The sequence below is a fragment of the Miscanthus floridulus genome, chromosome 8, assembly GCF_019320115.1.
Source record: "Miscanthus floridulus cultivar M001 chromosome 8, ASM1932011v1, whole genome shotgun sequence".
Classification (NCBI taxonomy): domain Eukaryota; kingdom Viridiplantae; phylum Streptophyta; class Magnoliopsida; order Poales; family Poaceae; genus Miscanthus; species Miscanthus floridulus.
This window is the reverse complement of record NC_089587.1, coordinates 160,170,061-160,193,723: the sequence shown is the minus strand read 5'-3', so window position 1 is coordinate 160,193,723 and position 23,663 is coordinate 160,170,061. Positions and strand designations below refer to the sequence as shown.

The 23,663-nt window shown below is 39.2% G+C and overlaps 1 protein-coding gene across 2 annotated transcripts; it reads right to left on the bottom strand.

The window, feature by feature from the left end:
* Nucleotides 1-353: 353 nt before the first annotated feature.
* On the bottom strand, nt 354-23,378 carry LOC136477439 (DNA polymerase epsilon catalytic subunit A-like). 2 transcript variants are annotated; one of them, XM_066475602.1, is made up of 49 exons: nt 23,086-23,378; nt 21,343-21,408; nt 21,212-21,271; nt 20,988-21,083; nt 20,407-20,567; nt 20,135-20,223; nt 19,830-20,047; nt 19,363-19,449; nt 19,109-19,243; nt 18,359-18,481; nt 17,914-17,997; nt 17,547-17,711; nt 16,910-17,086; nt 16,677-16,790; nt 16,196-16,300; nt 14,809-14,927; nt 14,598-14,739; nt 14,430-14,524; nt 14,123-14,228; nt 13,949-14,028; nt 13,683-13,859; nt 12,959-13,043; nt 12,764-12,844; nt 12,485-12,628; nt 11,731-11,826; nt 11,425-11,625; nt 11,078-11,132; nt 10,850-10,992; nt 10,088-10,521; nt 9,217-9,355; nt 8,903-9,100; nt 8,744-8,818; nt 8,471-8,661; nt 7,618-7,789; nt 7,469-7,533; nt 5,740-5,872; nt 5,563-5,664; nt 5,398-5,481; nt 4,325-4,399; nt 4,182-4,241; nt 3,828-4,084; nt 3,693-3,741; nt 3,305-3,465; nt 3,157-3,223; nt 2,945-3,061; nt 2,659-2,829; nt 2,220-2,423; nt 1,569-1,675; nt 354-1,039 (listed from the first exon to the last, which is right to left on the bottom strand). In XM_066475602.1, the coding sequence occupies exons 1-49, from the start codon at nt 23,278-23,280 to the stop codon at nt 679-681; spliced, it is 6,621 nt and encodes a 2,206-aa protein (XP_066331699.1). In that variant the 5' UTR covers nt 23,281-23,378; the 3' UTR covers nt 354-678. The 2 variants fall into 2 exon arrangements, with proteins under 2 accessions (XP_066331699.1, XP_066331700.1); XM_066475603.1 differs by lacking the exons at nt 20,988-21,083; nt 21,212-21,271; nt 21,343-21,408; nt 23,086-23,378 and adding an exon at nt 20,858-20,878.
* Between the last annotated feature and the right edge of the window lie 285 nt (nt 23,379-23,663).

The following is a 23,663-nucleotide window of genomic DNA, read 5'->3' as shown; positions in this document are numbered from 1 at the left end:
CGATGCTGTGACTGCGGGGGCGTGTTAGAATATACATGTATATGTGCTGTGCGTGTATGGGCCTGTGCCTGGTATAGCCGGCCAGCCCTATATTTGGTTAGAGAGATATGAGATCTCTGTTGGTTCTGTTTCTATAAGCCACAAGATCTCTTCCCTATATATATATGTACATAGGACTCTCCAATCAATTCAATCCAATATTCCACGCAATCTCTATTGCTTTCAATCTATCTACATGGCCTCCAATACAAAGTTGATTTTTGCACCAGCAATGTCACATACTACATTTTTTTCTATAATTCTCTTCGCGCCCCCCCCCCCCCCCCCCCCCCCCCCCCCCCCCCCCCCCCCCCCCCAGCAAGGCTAATTATCAAGATGTTTCGATACCAAGGTTACAATCGTTTCTTGTCAATTTTCCATCCACCTTTGAATATCTACAATACAATAACAATCTTTTGCAAGCAGGGTAGAGGTACACTGCTACCACACATCGTTAGTCTTCATCACTGATAAACTGGTATCTTCTGAAGTCCGAACAGTTTTACTCTACCAAAGATCAAGCTGATACGTGGCACCACTATACACCCGTTTATATACACTCTTCGGAGCTATAGCCTATGCAAGTTGTAAAACCTAGCAATCGCTAAACTATGTTGAAGTAGCAGCCTGCTGCCTGCATCATCTGACTTCAAGAATCCATCGCACGCAATCTTGCAGGAGCTGGAACTTTTGGCTGACCGCCACTTTCAGGAATACCCGCATTTTGCTGAGAAAATATGAAGACTCTTCCTTGCACCGGAAGGAGCCCCCACAGGAACACTGCTCCGACAAATGGGCGGCTTTCACTTGCCTGCAGCGCACGCACACCAGATCCTGCAGGTGGTACAGCCTCTCTCGCTGGCGGACCACCTGTAGAAGTGCGTTCTCCATGTGCTCACGGTGGTATGGTTGCCCACACTGCGGAACCGCGCATCTCCACTCCTGACCTCGGAGTGTTGAGTCACGGCAGAGATCCAGGTCCCGGCAATCATTGCAATAGCTGCCAATGTAATTGTTTCATAAGATTTGGTAACATCATGATTCAAGAGAAGACAATGAAAATAGCTGCTGAATCTGTACATTATGATTCTAACACAAAAGATTGGAACAATTTCCAGCTAAGACCTTGTTTGGATGTAGTCGGATTCCAATCAATCCACATGTGTGGGGATGGATTGGAGTGGAACTTAGAACTAAATTCCACCCCAACCCACCTCAACACATATGGATTGAGGTGAATCCGACAACATCCAAACAAGGCCTAAATGTTACATTTTAATTTTAATTCTGACCCATAGATCGTACCAATTTTACAAATTGAGCAGTTAATATGAGAACTGGCAAGAGAGCAAGAAACACTATTTGGTTCCAATTCTCTGATTAACATTCTCCTGTTTCTTTTTTATGAAAATGTATTTCAACTCATTTTTTTTCAATGCAACCATAAAGATAAATAGCTAAAATACTATCGCAAATGATCATGCAAGGATGCAACAAACTTTCCACAATTTGGTTTATGAATATAATACCTGCAGATCACATTTGGCAGAGTGAACGAGGCACATGGGTCTTGGAATTGTGCTTCTGGAGCAAACTCCTTTACGCGAACCAACTTTAACAAGTTCTTCCTCATTCTCTGCCAGAAATATTTGTATATGGTGAGAGGAATTATAGTACAATTACAAGTGTAACAATCTAGCCCAGTCAAAAAAGGAAAGGTTGGTTATTCTTCTGCAACATTTGAAAAAAGGTTTATTTTCTTGCCAGAATGTGGAACAAGACCATTTGGTTAATTCGAAGACAGGCAAACGTACTGATGACAGCGCGGCAGTAGGACTTCTAGTTGGGAGGCTGCCGGTCAGGGTCAAAGAAATCTCTACCTTAACTGTTATGCCTCAGAGCAGGGTTTTCCCCCAGGGTCAAGTCTTTTTTAATTATTTTATTCAAAGACAGAAGGACATGACTCAAATGTTTTTTAGTTAAGTAGTCAACATGCATGTCAAACCGAGAAGACAGACATGTTGGCCTATCTGCAAGTCATTGGTAGATATATAGCAACAGCACAGGGAGGATACCTAACTATTTGGTGAAGAAATAACAATTAACAAATATTCTTCTGCTTTAAGTTCTTCCAGTGAAAACAGCAAGTATCAGTTGAGTCGTCCAAACAGAAGATTTACCAAAATATCATGCTGAACATTCTGATCAAGAGCAAGGACTGCACAGATATGCTTAATGAACTCCAATGCAGCGTCGCCTTTATGCGTGTGAGGATCGGATTCTCTATTTGCAGGTTCATCTGACTCATGCTTGCTTTTCCCTTTGAAATGGTGAAGTATATCACTTACAGTTCTTAGAAGCTTGTCTGCAAAGTAATTGCTAATCTGCATAACCAAATATTAAAGTCAGATTATAAACAACAGTGTTTCCAGAGCATATGGTACTCCATTTATTATAAATATTGTGCTCAAGAAACTCCATAACTTTCTGGAACTCTGAATACCATCATTAGCTTTATGCACCACAATAGCAATATATTAATTGTGGTTAAAATGTCACTGGTAAATGTTTGGATGTCCACATTTCCATGTTATCTGGATGAAGAAGAAAATACATTACCTTGTCACGGAGGTGTTCTATCACCTGGCCCTCAAGATTCTCGGCAGCCATGACTGTTACAGATGGAGTGCATGAGGTATCATCCCTTATGGTAGCTTGAGTAGCTACTTGTTCCTTCATGAATTTCCATGGAATATATAGGAATTCGGATACAATTAAGACAAAGTGATCCTGTATTTTAACAAAAGAAAAAAATGAAATATAAGGTCAGAGCAATCATTTGAGTTTCATTTGCAGGAAAGTCGTTACTAATGTTAGGATGACTCTGAAATTATAACAAATATACCTGTGTATCTTTGGGCAAATCTTCTGCCATGTTCCAGCTTGAGACAATGTCAATATCATTATCACCATCTGAAGAGTCTGTGTTTTGTGTTTTAGCTTGAATTCCGCCATAGTTATACTAAACCATAAAACAACATAAGATAAAGAAACATCAAAGGCAAAAAACAAAAGTCTAAATCAACATATTGTGGTAACACAACGAAAAGTACAAACCTGATCCATGAACAGTGACGAATGCCAGAAGTGCAATGGTTCCAATTCTATCCACTCGAAAAGATCCCTAAAAAAAGTAGACTATTAGTCTCAGTTTAGAGAATAAGTGGATTACCCATTCTGTTTGCAATAAGTGGTCACACGGTACCTTGTCTGCAAGGTCTTTAATAAGCTATCACAATATGCATGTGCGGATGACAAATCTACTTTTCCAGTATCTATGATTATCTTAGAAAAGTTTGCAAATATAACATTAGCTCCCAGCTTTCGGAACTCAGCCAACAATAGAGCAAAGACTTTCTTCATTGCCTGATAAAGTTCAATTATAAAGAAAAAGACAGGGTAAGATAAGTTGTAGCGTAGGTAATGTTGGACATTCGACAGCGTAAAAACTGACACTAGACTAGTAAAAAAAAACAATGATTGCTTGCAAAAGAAATTATTTTGCAAATCTAGTAAAAAATAAGCAGTAAATACTGGAAACGATATCTGTATTACAAAAAGGACTATTGACACAGTTAAGTAATTCAGCTTACATTATGAAGAAGACGATGGAGAGCTGGATCATGAAGTTTCGATCGTGGGCTGAAAAAGTATTCAAGAACATGCTAAGAGCACACTAAAACTGAAATGCAATTACTAACAGTTCAAGCACAAACATGAGATATTACCTGCAAAGCCAGCGGTAGAGATGTTGCAATATTGCATCAGCAAATACATTTCCAGACGACACTGCATCTGAAATGCATCTTTGAATAAGTTGCTTTAGCACCTGGAAAGCAGGTATACATAAGATAGCATCGTCAAAGTCAGTTTCAGTGCCATGTGGACCAGGAGGCACGTCGTTTCCAAAGCTACCAATTGATCCTCCTTCCATTTCATCCACTTGACTACTTTTTAGGAGAGCATTAACCGCCAAATGGTGGATCTGCAGAAGAAATATATGTTACATATAAATTGATTATCAGCAGAGAAATGAGCTTGTAGTATTTTAATGTGTCTAAGCCAATAGGATCTGAGCCTACCTTAAGCTCAACAGAAACTCTTCTATATGCACCAGGATAAGTAAGTGCAGGCTGAATGACCTATAAAATGAGGTCATATTTAGCTAAACAGTGAAAAAAGGTAAAACACAATGCATATTGGGAAATAAACCAATGCTTCTCACTTCATCAGCAAAACATGTCTCTCCTTCGTAAGTGCCTCCTAAATCAGGAATGCCATCATCAGATATCCATAGTACCTACATATATAGCAAGTCACTAGGAAACATATGCACTACAAAAAAAACTCCATATTAAACCGTGATGGTTTTTTTTTCTGAAGTACAGGGTTGAACCCTGCTTCAGGCTCATTAATTAAACCAGGATATGTGGCATCCAGGTCTAGAGGGATGCCTAGAGGTGGTGGTGGGGTGGCACAAGCACGCCCGCCAGCGGTCGTTAGCGGTAGCTCCGGTGGTGGTGGTGGTGGCGCCAATGGAGCCAGGCAAAAGGTGTGGGCAGCAAGGTCTCTGACCGGAGTCCAAAGAAGCAAACAGGGCACGATGTGCGTGGGGGAGGAAGAAGATAAGATGGCTGTAGGGCCCACACAGGCGTATCTGGACAGGTCTCCCATCAGCGCTATACAGAGACTGCTCTCTGTTTAGTCGCCTCCTTCAGGAGAGCATAGCTCAGTTACTCATACCCAGTTTTCCCTAAAGACATGTAGGGAAATATTTTTGCAGATAATTTCAAGCTTTTTTCTTCTCTATATGGGCACAATATATATAATTCACATAATATGTTTTTTCTCAAACACGGAGGAGAGCTGTGTATCATTATATTAAGAAGAAAGGAAAAAAAGGGAAGAACCCTTACAAACAAAAATTCACCCACCCATGCCAGTGATTAACTAAATAAGCGCGCCTGTGTACAAGAACAGCACCGACCCTATCGGCATGCCTAAACCAACCCTAGGGCTGAGAGGTAAGAGATACCTCTCACCCCAGCCAATTTCCCAAAAAAAAAAGGAAATGTACTTGGCTTCTATATTGTCATTGGTGAAAAGCAAGGCATTGTTTTAAGATAACTGGTTTGCATGCATGTTCTCCTGGAAAGCTGCATATCATTTACAAAGCTGAAAATCTAATGGTGTGAAAAAAGAGAATCAATCAGAAGTTCGCCACAAGGAATATGACAGACAAGTGCATGGAATTCAAACAAAATAAAGGCCAACTTCCATGATCAAGATAGAACTAACCTGCTGTTGATCACGCAATGCCCTTGAAAAAAATACATCAGCAGTAAAAAGAAGCCAGTCTAGCTCAAAATTACCCAGTGGCACCTGTTTAAAAGCATTGGTGTTCAGTTTATTTCGATACAAACTGAATGACTAACTGAAGTATTTGCTAGTAGAGAACCTTACATGTGCATATCTAGCTAGTGAAATCCGTTCACTGAACCATTGGGTTGATGCAGCACAACGCTGCATACTTGTTCGACCAGCTGTTGCTTGCCAACCGAGAGCCTGGACAAGCAAAGTAAGCAAAACAAGAGGAAGAACAAAAGGTATAAAATGCAATGGCCTTTGTCCATTTTATACCAGATAGTTGTTGTCCCGTGCATTGCTAGGAATGGTTACACATGGGAAATCATCAAGTGCTCGTACAGCTGCCTTTATAGCTTGGAGTTTAGGGCATTCTATGATGCCTATGACAGGTCCAGGATGTTGTTGTCTACAAAAGATTTCCTTAGATTTTATGATAAGCAAAATTACCAAATACTATAATAGGAAGACACTAGATACTATCTAGCACATACACAACTTAGGTGCCTTGGCCATTAGATCAAAACAGAAAGAAATTTGGCAATTCTGATGTCGAATCATACATTTATGTAACACATTTGCACTTTATGTTTCAACCTACTAACTGTGTCTGTTTGCCATTCTTTAGGTAGTGCCCTTTCAGACAAAACTTAACCACAGACAACAAAGGATTATACTGATACTCTCTACTGAATTAGCTATAAACTTACAACAGGAATTCTGATGTGACAGTTACCACATGGACAAATTTGAGTTAGAAGGAGAATCGAGCTATTGAACAATGTATGGAGAAGGGGTATCTGCCATTTTTGTGCAAAAAAAAAATTCTAATGCTTAAAAGGCCACTTTGCCTGATATTAAATTAAAATAATATTTTTTTTTACCCTAATTTTCTAGAACGATGAGGTCACAAGGGACATATACAAGGGGACATCCCTTGGTGTATGCTTTTCGCGGATGATGTAGTGCTAGTTGATGAAAGTCGGACAGGAGTGAATCAGAAACTGAAGTTATGGCGGGAGACTTTGGAGTCCAAAGGTTTTACTAAAACTGAGTATATGAGATGTGACTTCGGCACTACTACTCGGGAGGAGGAAGATATTAGTTTGGAAGGTCAAGTTGTGCCTAGGAAGGATACCTTTCGATATTTAGGATCAATGCTACAGAGAGGCGGGGATATTGATGAAGATGTTAGCCATAGAATCAAAGCAGAGTGGATGAAGTGGCGCCAAGCATCTGGTGTCCTATGTGACAAAAGGGTACCACAGAAGCTAAAAGACAAGTTTTATAGGACGGCGATTAGACCTGCTATGTTGTATGGTGCAGAATGTTGGCCTACAAAAAGACGACATGTTCAACAGATAAGTGTCGCGGAAATGCGTATGTTGCGTTGGATTTGCGGTCATACAAGAAGGGATCGAGTTCGGAACGATGATATACGTGATAGATTAGGGGTAGCACCAATTGAAGAAAAGCTTGTCCAACACCGGTTGAGATGGTTTGGACATGTCCAACGGAGACCTCCAGAGGCACCAGTGCGTAGTGGAATCCTAAGCCAGGATAGTAACGTGAAGAGAGGCAGAGGAAGACCGAAGTTGACTTGGGTAGAGGCAATAAAAGGAGACTTGAAATGATGGAATATACCCAAAGACTTAGCCTTAGATAGGAGTGCTTGGAAAACAGCTATTCACGTGCCTGAACCTTAATTGCTTCTGCTAGGTTTCAACTCTAGCCTACCCTAACTTGTTTGTGACTTAAAGGCTTTGTTGTTGTTGTTGTTGACCCTAATTTTCTAGAACAAACTGGCTGGTGTCAGCAACCAGTAAACACAAAAAAGAGCCCGAATGCGATCACAGGATACAAATTTTGCATATATGCATGTCCAGTACATCAGCAACTTTTTATTCCCCAGATTACAAAACCTAGTCCAATAAAGTGTTCATGACTCACAGAAAAAGAAGCCAAAAAAACAAGACTGTTTTTAAATAATCAGAAAACAGCATACCTGTACTCAAGTAACATTCTTTGCACATATTTGCTGCCAGCATCAATTAATGTTTGGTAGTCCACCTAAAAATAGAATCAAAGAATCAGAATTAGGTATGCCAAACAGCATGAAAATTTATATATTGCATCTCATGATTTCACTCATACATGGAAAGAGAGATTCTCAGGGACAGAACCAAGGGCTTGGCAAGCATCTTGAAATTGCTTTTCAAGAAATGACGGAGATATTTCTTTGTTACGGAAAGGATTGACAACCACTGCATGTATTCGGAGAGACGTAGGGAAGTAAAATACATATACAGCCCTTCCTTCATTCAAGCTGAAATTAAAGAATATGTACGTAAGTCCCAGATTAATAAATGTATTACTGAAGAGTACAGATGGCTCCTTGTACATAATATTCTTTCGTTTTAATTGAGCGGCAGAGCTCCTGCCTTTGTTTCAAAAAAAAAAGAGTACACATGGCTTTCATATGATGCATGAAAGGAAGAAGAGTACATTCCAATGTTTTCAAGTCGTCTAGTCGAACCTAGTCGCCATGGGACCGACTAGGACGATTAATCACGATTAATCGCGATTAATCGGACGACTTGTACAAGTCGACGGTACCCCTAATCAGTCAGCAGGGACCGATTAGGACGATTAATCGTGATTAATCGCGATTAATCGGACGACTTGAAAACATTGGTACATTCATTGATGCCAATCCTACAATACATTAAAAAGTAAAAGATTGTAAACATGTGTTTTATGATCTTGAGAAAATGTCCTAGAAACAATCATTGAGTCCTCAAGAGATCATACATACACTAAAACTAGCAGTTTACTCCATAGTACAAGGGCTTGAATTAGTTAACTACAATTACTCTATACTTTTGATAGAGATGGAAAATGGGCATAATAACCGCTCTGTAGGCAAAATATATAAGTGTCAAGTAGTGCTACATAGATTACCATTATAGGTCTTATATGCTTATAATAACTATATTATTAGGGGTACCTGTGGTATAAATAGAAAAATGAAACTGTTTGTTCCAGATATGAGCACTCGGCGGTTGTTTTCATTTGCAACTCAGCGAGATCCCATCCATCTTGTATACTTCGTTTTTTTGCGGACTTGTCCACTTTGCATACACAGCCAATTTGGAGAACAGCATTGAGATCTGGTGGAATTTTTGTCTCGTATATTCCCTAAACGTAACTTAGGTTATAAAGGAAATGAAAGAAAAATAATGCAAAACCATCTCCCATAAACACATCAACAAATGCTCACCTCAACATCTGGCTCTGCTAGATGAGCTGCAAGTTTTTTGCCTTCAGCCCTGAACTGTTCTTCAGTTGTTACAACCTAAATGACATAGTCAAAGCATGTTCTCTTAGACAAAGAAATTGTATCCCTAGTTACTTTGCAGCTATTATTCACAACATTCACCTCAATGAGGTTGAAACAAGGTCTTCCATGTGGGAGAATCTTTTTGACACGCCTTCCTGGAAACTCTTCTGTGACAGGAGCCTTTGAGTTTAGGTAAAAAGTTCTAGGCACATTAATAGGAATCTTGAACATAATCCCTTCAGCAACAACCCACGCAAAAAAGTGACCAGGCACTGTACTTGAAGCAAGCTGGATTATCTGGTATGGACAATATATGGAATTAAAAGCATCACCATAAGCAAAGACATAATGTTTAAAACAAAAGATGGTAAAACAAATGCTACAGAGCATAATAGATAACAGAAGATACATACCTGCCAATGTGATCTAAAGAGAGCCAATTCTTGTTTCTGGAAAACTGTAGATCTATTCCGAATGTTGCCAGGTAACTGATTGGCATGTCTTGCCAAGAGCAAAGCATTAGGACTATCAAAAGTGGCAGCAGCACCCAACCTGGCAGAAGCAGAAGAGAGACATAAACTTTGGCTTCTACATAACTATTGCGGTTAATTTGTTTAGTCCCCATCACTTTAATAAGTCCAGGCTAAAAAGAACTTACAATACTAAAGTAGCTTAATGGACAAAGAACATAAGGTGTCCATCAAAACCCTCCAAACAGATAAGGTTCCACTGGGTTAAACCAATACAAGGCATTGACTTCTATAACATCAGAAACCTGATGTCCTTATCATAGAATCTATTAAGGGCAAACATGTAATACTCTATTCTGATCTCATATATAGAATTAGGATAAATATCTGTGTGGGACACCTGCAGGCTGCAAGCAGAATTTAGGCGCAAAATACACCTTATTGTTCAGCTTATTCAATACTATGAAGTGCACCTTCCAAAAAAAGCATGTTACTAACCTAGGGGAACAACTTTGGGCCTCATGAAAAACAATTTATGGATGAATTGGGTAAAAGCCAACAGAAATTTAACATATAAAGTAGTACACTGCAAAGCGAACAAATAGCAGTAAGATGACCTACTGAAAGTTCAGACTTGATTCCTTTTAAGTTATCTGATTTTACTTGAAAAACAATCTATTAGAGTCCCATAAAATGGCCAGCACCTAACATCAAACTAGAGTGCTTGGATCTAAAAGAGCACCAGTTATAGGAGTATATTAACTTCTAAAGGTGTTTAAACTTTAAAGAAGTGTGTATTTTAATAGTTGCGTACCTTCGACGTTTTTTTTGTTCACGGACATATTTCCATTTTCTTTTCTTAGCATCAAGCCATCCTTGATAGTCAGTACTCTTATCAACTGTTTCATCAGCAGCATCATTTTGGATTTGTGAAGCACGGGGAACATTTAACCCAGTTATACAATTTTGTTGTTTTTTACTATTATTCGAACCAGTTCCCACTGATGCTCCATTTGTATTATTTTCTTTGTCAATGTCTAAACCATGACAAGGATTTTTTCTCAAATCCTTGTTTGAAATTAATAAATCTTCCATATCTCCAGTCCTATTCAAGTTCTGCAGCCCCTCTTCTTTAGACAAGGGACTGAAGATATCACGCAGTTTACGCTGCCGAAATCGATCATCTTTCTCCCTGACCTTTTTGTGTAACCAATCTGGATGAAGAACTCGAGGAACAGGATTTGAGATCTGTAAGAAATAAGGATTCATCAATAATATTAATCAAAGAGAACAAGAAATAATTACTACCTCTGATTCCAGATCTAGGTCATACTAGGATTGGATTTATCCAGTCAAAACTTTATCAACTTGGACAATCAATATGTGAAAAGTTACATAGATTCACAACACATGTTGATGTTATCATATTCATCATGGAATATACTTTTGCAGTATATATTTTTTTCACTATTTAAAATGGTACATTTTAATAAAAAATTAGAATTCAAAGTGTCACATTGGAGCCCATGTCCATTTCCTAAACAACCTACATTTGGAATCAGAGGGAGTATATTACCTTTTGCATTGCTGCAGGAATTGTTATGATTTTCTGAATAGCTGAACTTAGGCGTTGCTTGTAGTAAGACCAATCAACAATAGATCGAATGCTTGCATCAGAGGAGATTCTACACCATTTCCTTAAATAATGCTTTGCAATCTCTGAAAGGTACATGGATAGCATGAGGGTAAGTAAATTGAACAGTTTGACTGATGCAGAAGGAGCAGTTTTTATGTAAAATGGTACCAGGATCTGTCTCGAATATAGCTACTGGAACAGCACGCTCGCTCACTGGAGTGCCCTAAATATTTTAAGAAAGTCAAGTTAACCATAGGAAAGATAAATACAAATAATTCAACTCACCTAATATTACATGGGTAAACTAATGCCACAAAATCTTTGCCAACAACAAAAAAGAACTAATTCCACCAAAAAGAATCAAGGGATGTTCCTCTAGTTCCTTGATAGGATCCCATGAAGGATACCAAAATAGAACATGGGAAAGGCCATGAAAACATAACATTGACAACTATCCTAATTTGAAGTTATGTATAGCTAAATGATTTTAATCACTGAAACACTTCAAAGCTTACTTGTGGCTCCCGAGCAACAATATATTGGCAATGTAGTCCTTTGTCTTTAACCATCGAATCTCCAAGGAATTCGGCGAGTCTTTTTGCTGTAGTTACAGCACATGACTTCTGCTCTCCGTAGTCAACTAAAGATTTACTCATTGTGCTCGACTCCGATATGAAATCAAGCAATTCACTGTCAGCAATATCAATTCCTTGATTCTGTAACAGAAAAATAATTTTATATGTATTGACTCATAACATAAGCTGGTTGGCCTGTTGAGGCTTTAGAGAATAAGAATATAATTCATTATACAGATCGCTTACATCCAGTAGGTCCAACCACCGGTTAGCAACAGAGGCAACAGCAGAATAGCACTCCTCCAAAGTTGAACCATGAAGAAATTTGTCAAATACCTCCGCCTGCAAGCAAAATATTTATGTTAAATCTAAGAAATTAAACTGGCCAACTAACAGAGAACTTGTCCACAAAGATCTACAATGCAAAAGGAATTTTTTAGCAGCACTTCTTTATGGAGATTTTCAACATTGCTTCATGGGAGATTTGGAAAGTATGGAATGGAAAATATCTTTAACTTCTGTCCTTTTTCTTCTTTTTATCTGTTTGCACATAACTAAACCATTTCTATACAAAGGCACTGCGGCAAACTCCCCACAGTTTATTTGTCAAAAAATGGAGTTCTTATTCCCCTTTAGAGCACAAGCAGTACTCAGTTCTTTTTCTGATGTTTTTGGAGCGAAAAAGTGTTCCCTTCCATATGATATCTGAGGATTTCAAGAGGCATGGCTATATGTTTACCAAGTGTCCCTACCTCAATTAGTTTATGCCTCCTTATATAAGTCTCGGTCCCTTCTCTAAACAGAAAGTACTTGCCTGTCCTTGTTCATTGATCACTAAGATCAAACAAGGATGATTTAGGAGAGAAATACATTTAATGGTAAGACACAATTTTCGCAGGAGCACGTAGTCTTGTGTTTGTATTTGTTAATAAGTGTGAACAAATTTAAAATGTTAATAAAGAGAATGTTGAAGTAACTGGTGCGGAAAGGAAGCATATACCTGAAAAACTTTTATGAGCTTCAGCTCACCTCTACGCTTGATTTCAAAACCTTTAAGTTCTGCCAAGGTGCCATCTTCATTGAAGACAGCATACCTCTTCTTTATCAGAATCCCTTCCTCTTTAGAGGCAGGTAAGATCATGGCCTATTATGTTAAGATGTGTTTCAAGGTTAACAAAGTAAGTTTGATCAGTATTTTATAACAAAAAATTAGACCAAGGAACAGAATTACTACAAAAAAAGAGACTAAACTAAACAGTAATACCATTTAAGTACTCACCTTGTAAGGTCCATCAACCTCAAACTCAATGGAACACTCACTGTGTGTTGTATATGTCTTATTTACTGGGTCTTTCAATGTCTAGTAGAACAAAGAAACCAAGCGATTAATAACACTAGGATCAACCATGACAATATAGAACTTGAATAATGATTTGAAGTATAACTTTCAGAAGAACAAGACATGTACTCTTACTTGATATTGATCATTAGTGTTGTTCCTTGCAACGTCAACATTGAGCATGACACAGGGATAAGATATTGTTAGCTTCTTACCAGCTCTGAAATATCACCAGTAAGTGTCAGATTGAAATCGAGTATAAAGGCTTGTGTTGAGAATTTCCATCTTCAAAAAACTGCAAATGAATCACTTGAGAATAGATAGTTTCAGCAGTTATTTTGTGCTACGTCCAGTCCAAAACACAAGCACTATGATACGAATGTAGGCAACACTCGGCACTTTGGCCATTAATAAATACTTAGATTTACGACATAAAAGTAGCGGAAGTACAAAAAAAATATTTCATGGCATCACTCTTCTGTCGTCTTGTCGATTTTTCTTAACTATTGTGATGATAATTAGGAGTCAAAATTCTGCCTTCAGAATCTTCAATGTACAGTAAAAAATGGCAACTACTTCTGGAATTATGCTGATTTTACGTTTATTTAATTAGCTTCCCGGTAACTTCAATGCTCAAACTCCTTGATCAAATCACAAGTAGTAGCACATACTGAAAAGCTAGAAACCACAAGGATTAAAAGCAATCCAGCAAATACTACACTCAAGACCCAACTCAGGCAATCATTTCAACAGAAATGTCTAGGATAGATGATCCAGCCTTGAATTAGTGAGAGCAGCTATAGGAGAGTTTCATAATAATAAAACAAAACAGCTTGTTTAATTGCTGTAGTTTACTCACTTTGTCTTGAAAGTAAAGTTTTCTGGAAATGAGCCAGGCAAAACACACCAAATGCCGTCTGTATCCAGTTCCAGTGGCCTTCCAATTTTTTCCACAAGTAATCGAGCATTTTGGATAATCTTTGCACCAGTATATGTTACGACACCAGCCATTTCCATAGAGTACCATCTTGCTCCCCTAAATAAAAAAAGGTATGACACTATTACATTGCGAATCGTACTCGATGAATACAAATGAAAACCATGTTGTCTTTAAATTTCACATACTTTCGCATAACATATCCATAAAAAGAATTCAATATGCACTTGTGAGCAAGTTGCAAAGAATCATATAGGACAACCATGTCCTGCAAAAGACAAGTTAGAGAAGGAAAATAATTCAGATGCCTGAAACATGAAACAAGGCCGTATGATACTCTGATGTATAGCGCACAATCGAACCTGTGCTTCCTGAATTTTCATAGAATTTCCACTGGCTTTCGCTTCTGTCAATTTTCCTTTCCATGTTTTGTTAAGACCTTTGTATTCATATCTTCTATCACGAAAACTGGAATTATCAAATGAAGGTAACAATTTAGAGCATGTCCATCTAAATCATTAGTATAAAACGGAGCTACAGTTTGCTCCATGAAAAATTACCATGTAGACAGATTGACAACCAATGCCATATGTCCATGCTATCAAAAAATAAAGAGGAATATCCCTCAAAAATAAAAAGGAATATGAATATAGTAAGCATTGGACTGACCTTCGTACTGTGTCTACATAGAAAGAATTTTCACGCATGCATATTCCAGCTTCTCTGACTTCAGTAATTGGTTTATCAACAACTCTTTTGTGCGCCTGCATTGTGACATAAGAACATCCACATAAATCTCACCAAAAGAGAATTTACCCATGAATTTGGGAATAGTACCTTTTGGCAGTATTTCTTCAAACGATCCTTCAATTTAAGTAAATGTTCCGGTTTTGAGAGGTCAAGAAAAGGCTTTGACGATGCAATGCCACCAGATTGAATCAGCTCTGACTCAATTTGCCTCTTTATGTGATAATAGTCACTACAAAACATAACTGCATTAGATAAAATATTCATAAAAAATCACAGTACATAAATTTGTAATGCATACTTCTTTTTTGCCATGTAGGTCTCTCCTCGCCAGACCCATTCAAGCTTTCTGAGGCAATTTTTTCCAGGACGATTAAAATCACATGCTGTGCAGTCCACATCTGTAACTATGGATGGTGGCTGCAATCAACAAGGAGGAAAAGGTTCATTTTATTTATATAATCATGTAGGGGCCTAATATGGTAGCACAACTTAGAAAAAAGTGGATGGTTTTTTTATAAACAGAATAGTTCATGGAACATGAGTGATTGATTCAAAGAGACTTAGCTGTTTCCATAGCAGTCATTAACTTACATTGATACTTAGGCATTCAGTCCACCAAGGTGCCTGTTGTAATATTTGCATGCCCAGCCTTCTAATAGCTTATTCTTTAGGGTGAATTGGTTTGTGCACAAATCTCAGTACAAGTATTGGAGCTGGAGGTATCAAGTAAAGGCTCACAAAAGTTTCATTTTATCTAATTTTAATAATTATTGGCAAAAGGTTGACTAGGCAAGGCCTGCACTTCTAGCTCTGGGCTCTGGCACCCCTTGCGCTGAAGCGCCCTTGACACTGGCTTGCACTCTGGCACCACCAACCCACACACTGTGTAATACCTGATTGAGATTATGCTAGGAGTCCTGAAATATGAGTGCTTTGCCTACCTTCGCCTAACAACTAAAGCTTTTCAGAGAATTGGTTAGTGCAACGAAACTAATAGTGCCTTAATTAACTTTTGGCAATGCAACAGTCTAAACATTCTCTCTGCTTCTTTGTGTTGTCTATATAACCCAGAATGATGCTTCAGTGAGATAGTGCCCAATGAGATTGTGGGCATCAACCATATAATCCTTTCAACTAGCCATATGGCTAGAAACAGTAGCCAAGGAAGCTAAGCCATGTACGTATCTCACCAGATCATGATCTTAACTTCTTGTATGACTACATCTGACATAGATAACTCCCTAAGGATATCATCAGGGAACTCACCCCAATAGGAAATAGACATAGTTTAAAAGGCGGTTAGGCGTCCAGGCGAGTGCTTGGTACGCCTGGACGCCTAGGCCACAAGGCGCCACTGTTTCCCAGGCGAGCTGGGTACGCCTGGACGCCTAGGCGTCGCCTAGGCGACGCCTTGAAAACTATGGAAATAGATCAATTTAGATTGATGTATTTGGTAAAACAATTAAACAACTCAACTGTTCAGTAGCCGTTTTGATAATAATACTAGTGAATTTTAGTCAATCCGTAACCGAGTATTATAAGGCATCTCTGATCTATCTAATCTTTCCTTTGTAAATGTTCTTGGCATCCTCAAGGCCTACTAATTCTACAAGCTAGGTTCAACTTACATTAGAGCACAAAGTAATACAAAATTAGACATACTAGATTAATGTACAAGGAAATACCTGGAGTCTATTAGTTAAAATAATATTTGGATACATAGCAGCAACATCCAGATGATATATAAGAGGTCGTTCTTCACGAATTGGGTGATCTCGCAATGCAACAAGCTGAGAATTCAACATAACAACAAAGGTCACACAAGCTTGGTTTCAAAAATGTAATATATGATTAATGCAAATTATGCAGCTACATGTGAAGGGAGGTTCTTATATAAACATTAGAGAACGGCTGTCCTTGGTACATTAGCCAATTACTCAAATTATAATCCTGGAGTACAAATTATATGTTTCAAAATCAAAAGATAATTAACAATCTTCGAAGTGAAAACACAGTGAGTTACAGATGGAATATATTGGTCTCAATTTTGAATTATTTTCACTTTCCTGGTCAATTATTGTAATATATTTCCATTTGTTAGTTTGCCATTTGATAGCCTAGACTTAAAGTGAAGATCAAAATATCTTGCTGGACAATATCTAATACCTTTTGCTCTATGGCATCCTTGACTTCATCATAATTTGTGACAGAATCAATATCCAACTTTCCTTCTACAGCAATGGCATATTGCAGATCACGATCAAGATTTCCAATGAGTTGCTGCAACAAGAATGTGGATTGTTATTGTTAATATAGAAATTGCAAATCATCTGTTGAACAACATCAGTGTAAAATAGATTAATACCCTAACCAGCTCTAGAAAAGGGATAACAAATTACCTCATATGCTAATGGTTCAAGTTGGAACTTTGTGGGGAGATCAGATCTAAACACACCAGTTTCAAGACACTCAACATGACCACCAATGTAGGTTTCACTTTCCAATAAACGGTTATTGTAGAACTTCTCCAGATCAGCTTGGTGCTTGTTAGGACAAATGACACTAGCCTTGAATGCCTATACATGAAAAGAAACTAAATTCAGCAAGCATGAGTAATCATAGGTAGATTGGAAAAGATGCACTATTCATAGTTATGGAAATTGGGAGTTCAAGCACTTGCCATGGGCTCAAATCCAAGAACAAGCAATGAAGCAACGGTGGGAAAAAACCACATGATATTTTTTTTGAAAATATGTATTCACAACTTTACATCCTCTTAAGGAGCAAACAAGCTTTATGTAACAAAAAAAACTCACATGATATACATAGAACTTGAGCGGGAAGGAAAAGCATAGCAAACCATCACCAATTTCGCATCAAGAAAACAGAAAAGCAAAAGCAGAAAGGTCTATTTCAGCACAATTTGACAGCTCAAGTACTTGAGAGTTCCATAAGAAACACCTGGATCTAGATGAAGGTATTACTTCAAGATGCATATGTTATTGAAACATAGCAGAAAATATTCATTAAACAGACCTGAACCATTAGCAGCATTTCACAAAGTGTCCCACTTCCTTTCCGCAGTACCTCATCAGGTGACATAGGTATTATGTTTGCAAGAGAAAAGATGAAAGGATGGACATAAGTCATGTATAGATAGTACGTCGCAACAGCATCTGATACAGAATATGAAGCCATTGTCTGAAAAAGAAACAATGGGGTGAAAATGAACTCAGGAAAATATTTCAAATTAAGACAAGTACAATCCATAAAACTAAACAAAAAATCACAGCCAAGCAGCACTATTTAGTGTTATGTGTCACATAGACGTATTTAAACCACCTCCATTGGAGATAATGTTACTTCATCAGAATAAAAAAAAAGAGAGGCAAACTTAAAGTACCTGTGGCTGCTCCATTGCAAAGCGAACCATATCTTCTGGATTAACCTCCAGAGGATCGTAACCTAGCTTGGCTTTTGTAACAGCCTGCAAGTGTGACAATGTAATAAGAGAAATGAGAAATAAAATACTAAGAAAAAATATTAATAATAAGCAAAAGAATATGCAGATAATGTAAAATAAAAGATTTGGGTTGCCACATAATCAGCAAAAGGCAAATGGCGAACCCTTTTAGTGCTTGTGGAATAAAAAATGCTAAAATTATGTATATTAATTGTTTATTCAAATGATCCACATGGTATCACTAAAAACTTGTTTTGTACTATTACCAAGATGTAATTTTATTAACACATTTAGAACTGAAACTAAGCACATCCATAAAAACTGAATATTATCAAACCGTCAAGTTAGTTTAAAGGTATTTTTGTTTCAGTAAGTAATGCATCACCTTTAGACCTTGGCTTCCTTGTGGAAGGTAACTGTCTCGCTTCACCCAAGCAAAACAGTCAAGATGGCAAGAAAATTTAGCCCGACACTCGCCCTGATTATTGTCACATTGGAAACCAATCTCCTGCAACAATAAAAAATATAAATGAACTAGATATGAAACACTCATCACCTTTGGCATTTCTAGGTCTTATCCAATCTGCTCTAGGTCAGAAATAAATGGAGAGCAAAAACATGTGTATAATATCACAAAGAACAGTACTAAAGAATAAGACGCCCTTGTTTATTTTCCCTGCAGATGCAGACAGTTTTTTCTTAGATCACTTTGTTTTGTATCAAGTGGTTGAACTATATTTGATGCCCCACCCCCCCTCCAAAAAAAAACTCTATTTTTTTTTCTTCAGACACTTCGATGCCAGTTTTGAGAATGGTAATACCACCAGAGCAGCCACAGTTGGCGGATTCTGAATAAGCTGTGCTGCACAACATTTATTTTTAAATATGCTTTAGAAAAGTAGTAAAACATAGTGCTGCAGCTTAGCTTAATAGAGAGACCAGATTTTCTAAAAGCACTTCCACAAAACAAGATTATAATAACCGAATAAAAAAAAAGGGCAGACCCAGTGCCGGAGGCTCCCACATGGGTGAGGTCTGGGGAAGGGAAAAACAGAGGCAAGCCTTCCCCCCACAAAATCTGCGGAGAGGCTGCTTCGAACGTACGACCTGGTGACCCAGTGAGACAACAGCGCACCTCATTCATTTTTATTCCATGGTGTGCAGCCCTCTTCTCTAAAAATGGCCAGTCAAAAAAGTCACCATTGTATGTAACATAAATGCCAGGCTTAACCTCTTGCATATGAGAAAACCATGCTTTAAGTAGATCCAACTATAGGCAACAGAAATAAAGGGGGTTATAGCAATAGAAATAAAGGGGGTTATAGCAATATAGTTATGATGCATACAATTCATATTATGCTGAACAAAAAAAACGATAGTTGCCGATACCTCAGTTTGAACATTCTTAACTCTAAAATACCCCTCAAATTCGGGTTTAGGTGTGTACTCCAAATCTTCAATGTCTTCTCCAACGCACTACAAAGAATAAAATAAAAATACTGCATTGCATAAACTTAATTAAGAAACATCTGCATCTTGCAAAAGCAATCAACAAAAGTGGGTAATCTAAGATAATGATTTTGTTAGATATATTCCTATAGTCTTCTTAGACGGTCTGTATCTTTCCTGCCATATAAGGGGTTTCCTGCACATGTCCATGAGTACAACTATTTGTAACAGATCTGGCTGTTGTTTTTTTGTAAATTCTGATCTTGAAGGAATTCTCAGGTGATTGGTGCTGCCAAGGCTAGGCGATACACCCAAGAAATAGAGCAAAGGATGTTTCAAGCCATAAATGAACATAATAAAACGGAAAGTGATAAACAAGCATTGGGCAAAAAAATGCAAGTCAAAACCTCTCTGTTGATTATCAGGTACCCTTGTTCATCAATCATGTATGAAATCATCATTATGGTGTCGTATTCAGCATCTGGAAACTTCAGGGGCAGCTTTGTGGTCTCAATATCAAATGCACATACATGAACTTCTGCACGCTGAAGCAGGTCTTCCCTTCTCTGAAGCAAAACATCAGAACCAGATACACTAACATTGTACCACTGTCCACTTCTGACATCTGCGAAATAATTTGATTTAGGAGTATCAAAGAGTCAGTGGCAAATCAGCATGTGAAAAAATAAGGATTAGCAGGTATAGGGCTCACCATTATCTATAGCAAAACGAACATGATATGGAACATCATATTCACGCAAATCAATGATGTAATTTATGTAATCTTGTGGCCTTTCTACCCTGCCATAGTGCACATGATCAACAGACTATAGGTTCACAAATAAACACAAAAATGGATAAGGCAGGTAAACATTAATCCAAATAAAACTAAGGAAAGAACTATATAAAGTATCTTTGCATAGAAAGCATAAATATGTCTTAGATCACAATAAAGAAGCTGGATGCTGCAAAGTGTATAAGCACCTTTTTACACCATGAACTGATTCAAATGCCTCCACGGCATCTATTTTTTCTTCATTCTTTTCAACAACATGTAATAGGTCATTCCTTACACGCATTAATTGCTGTACGGTATCAAACTGAAGCTTCAGGTATTTTCTCTTCAAGCCAGAAAGATGATTTTTCTGCAACAACAGTGTAAGTGTTAAAAATTATATTCTACACCTGTCCCAGACACATCAAAATGGCAGAAACAGAAACAAACAAGAGCACATTGGCATCTCCCCTACTCGTAGTTAAACAATAGTCTGTCAGTTTAGCATATTATAACTAGCATGTGTATTCAAAATTTCAAATTGAACATTTGAAGCATTCAGCTTCAGCTGAACTCCAGGGACATACGAATCTCACTATGGCTATAACACAAGGATGGCCATCAATGGAGAATCAAGGCATCAAGTATAATGATACAAACCTAAGGAGATCAAAATTCCTGCAGAAAACATCTTAGACCTAAACATAGAGCCAAACTTATCACCATGACAGCATTTCATGATGGATGTCAAACAGAATATTAGATTCAACACGCATAGCAAGTGACAAACCAGATCTAAATCCTCCTTCTCAATTATTTCTATGTCAGAAATTTCCCCTTCATAACGTCGCCTAATATATGCCTCAACTTCCAAATCCATCTTGTCCTGCAAAATTTAAAATATACCAAAATAGAACACCAGCAAACAAAAACTGCATCAGAAAAGGTTCAAGTTTCTCCATGATCGAATTTTATGGTGGGAGTATTAGAATAAAACCTCAAGCTCTAGCTCACCTTAGTCGCGGCATAAAAGTAAGGCCGAAAATTGTACTTCACTTTAAATGTAGACCCATCCTGCAAGATACTATACAAAGTTAGACATATGGAAGTTCAGACAGGCCTCATACTGTAATTGCAAAATTTACCTGTGACACAAAGTATAAGTCAACACAGCTGTAGATTTTTCCGGTGTCCTCGTCTTCCCATGATGACTGCAGGTGTTATAGGGGTTAAATTTAATCTTACCTTTTTTTCCTTCAAACAAAAGCTGAGTCATGATTTTATTTTACAATTAAGAAACTTTAAGGTATTGCCAGTTGATCTGATGACATGTATTCTTCTTTTTCCTCTTTTTAAGTACATAGTTTCTCTTTTTAACTTTATAATTTATATATTTACAATATGGGTCAAACCTGCTGTTTCACTAAGACAAAGATTCTTCAAGTCGCTCCTTAGAATTTATTGTGAACCATCAACATTGAAACACTTTATTTACATTCAGTGAAGTTTTAATAATTTCTGTAGTTCTATACATGAAACTGGAAGCAGTGTTCAACAAGGCGCTAATCCGAGGTCGCTTAGGCGCGAGTAGGCGCTGGGCGGAGGGGTATCGCGGCGACTAGGGGGCTAGGCGGGCCTCTAGGCGGTGGTCGCGCCTCCACGGCGTTAGGTGGCACTTCCACGGCGCCTGTGCAGCAAGAAGGCGGACGAGGCGGCGGCGAAGCAGGAGCGCAGGGGGGGCTCTTTTTTGGCGAGCCAGAGGGCACACGTGGGGGCGGGCAGGAATGAGCAAAAAGCAAATGGCCGCGCGGGAAGGATAAGGAGGCCATGCGCCGGTGCCTGGAGAGGGTTATAGAGAGAGAAGAGGTCCTCGCTGCTGTCACCGGCTGGATTCACCGGGCTCCTCCAGCTGCCCGCCGTCCGTGACGCCGGCGAGTCCCAGTCTCATTCCTCCAGCCACCCACCGCTCGTGAAGCTGCTTCCTCGCCGGGCAGCTTCCTCCCTGCTGCCCATGCCTCCAGAGCTGCTTCCTCGCCGCCGGCCGTCGTGACCCCAAGCCCCAAAGTAAGGTCCACCCTCCCCTGCTCCTCTCTCTCCTCTGATCCCTGCCTTCTTCCTCCTCTACTCCTCCCTCCACTGCTCCAACGCATAGATCCTCCTCTGATTGGTATTCTACTGGCTCCTCCAGTCCTCTGCATAAATTATCCTCTGCTTGATAATCTACTGGTTGTTTGCCTCCTACTGCACTTGGTAATTTACCCTCTTTGTATATGTACTTGTTTGTTTGCCTGTGTAGTGAGTTGTGTGACTATATATAATATGCCTCTGCAAATTTATTCAGCTACTATACTTATATAATTTATTCAGCTACACATGTTGTTTGCAAATTTAACAAAACGCCTAGGCTCGCCTAGGCTCTAGGCGATGGCTCACTGCCTAGAGATCGCCTAGCACCTTTTCTAACCTTGACTAGAAGGACTGGTTTTGTAGTATTTCAAGACATTATAGTGAATAGACACTAGCATGCACACAAGTTTTCACTAAGCTACATCAAAATGCGCTTAGCGCACCTGCCTGCCAGGATATGGTGGTAGTCTTCTCCAATGGCTAGAGGTACATAAGAAGAAATTTCACTGCCTAAGCAATGAATTTCCAGCTACCCAATTACCTGCGGATGCACTAACCAAAACAGAAAGTAAAAGCTTTCTTGCTGACCTGCATATTTCTACTTGACTTTAGACCCCATTTCTAACGTATTCCAGTTCAATCCCAACGCGGATCACGGCATCACGCAGGTCCGCCCTTAATTTCCCGGGAGATCCACAGTTGAGACTCAACCCAAAACAACTACAACGAAGAGACCAGAGAGGGCGAGAGATCGAACTCACCGGCGAGAAGGTGAGAAGCCACCCGAGGCGCCGCTCCCCGTCAGTGTATGGCGCGAATCCCAACCGGCTCTCGAGGAGCTCCTCCGCGCCCAGGCGCAGCCGCTGCTCCTTCGCCTTCGCCGACCCGCTCCGCCGCCAGTTCCCGCTGCCTCCCCCTCCGCCTCCTCTAGCAGCTGGACCCCGCCGCCCGCTCATGCTGGCAAGTGCGCTCCGCTGAGCGGGAAGGGAAGACTCGCTGGCCCAGTAGCCGCTTGACTTTTGATTGCCGTTGCACGCCGGGGAAGGGGAAGAGTGAACCCTAATTTGGGTCTTGCAGAAATGCAGAGGGGAGAAATGAGCGCCAAAAGTTAAAGGCGGTGGGGGCGTTTTCCCGCGCGCTCTCAGTTCCGCTGTGGGCCGCCCTCTTTTCTCTTTTTCGTCCCACTCGGGCCCCTTGTATTTCTGTGGCCTGCTAGCGGGGGTCCGCTTGTGAGGGTAATTGAGTCCGTCGATCCAACAGGTGAGATCTCACCTCTGTGGTGATGAATTATCTAGTTAGAGTTTTTTTTTTCTCTTATCAGTTTTTTTTTCTTGCGTGG

Excerpts from the sequence above, each read along its gene's own strand:
- LOC136477439 (XM_066475602.1), bottom strand. The coding sequence starts at position 23,280 with ATGAGCGGGCGGCGGGGTCCAGCTGCTAGAGGAGGCGGAGGGGGAGGC. Across the intron at positions 21,409-23,085 it reads GGCTTCTCACCTTCTCGCCG|TCATCATGGGAAGACGAGGA; the intron begins GTGAGTTCGATC and ends TAACACCTGCAG. Across the intron at positions 1,040-1,568 it reads CTGCCAAATGTGATCTGCAG|CTATTGCAATGATTGCCGGG; the intron begins GTATTATATTCA and ends TTACATTGGCAG.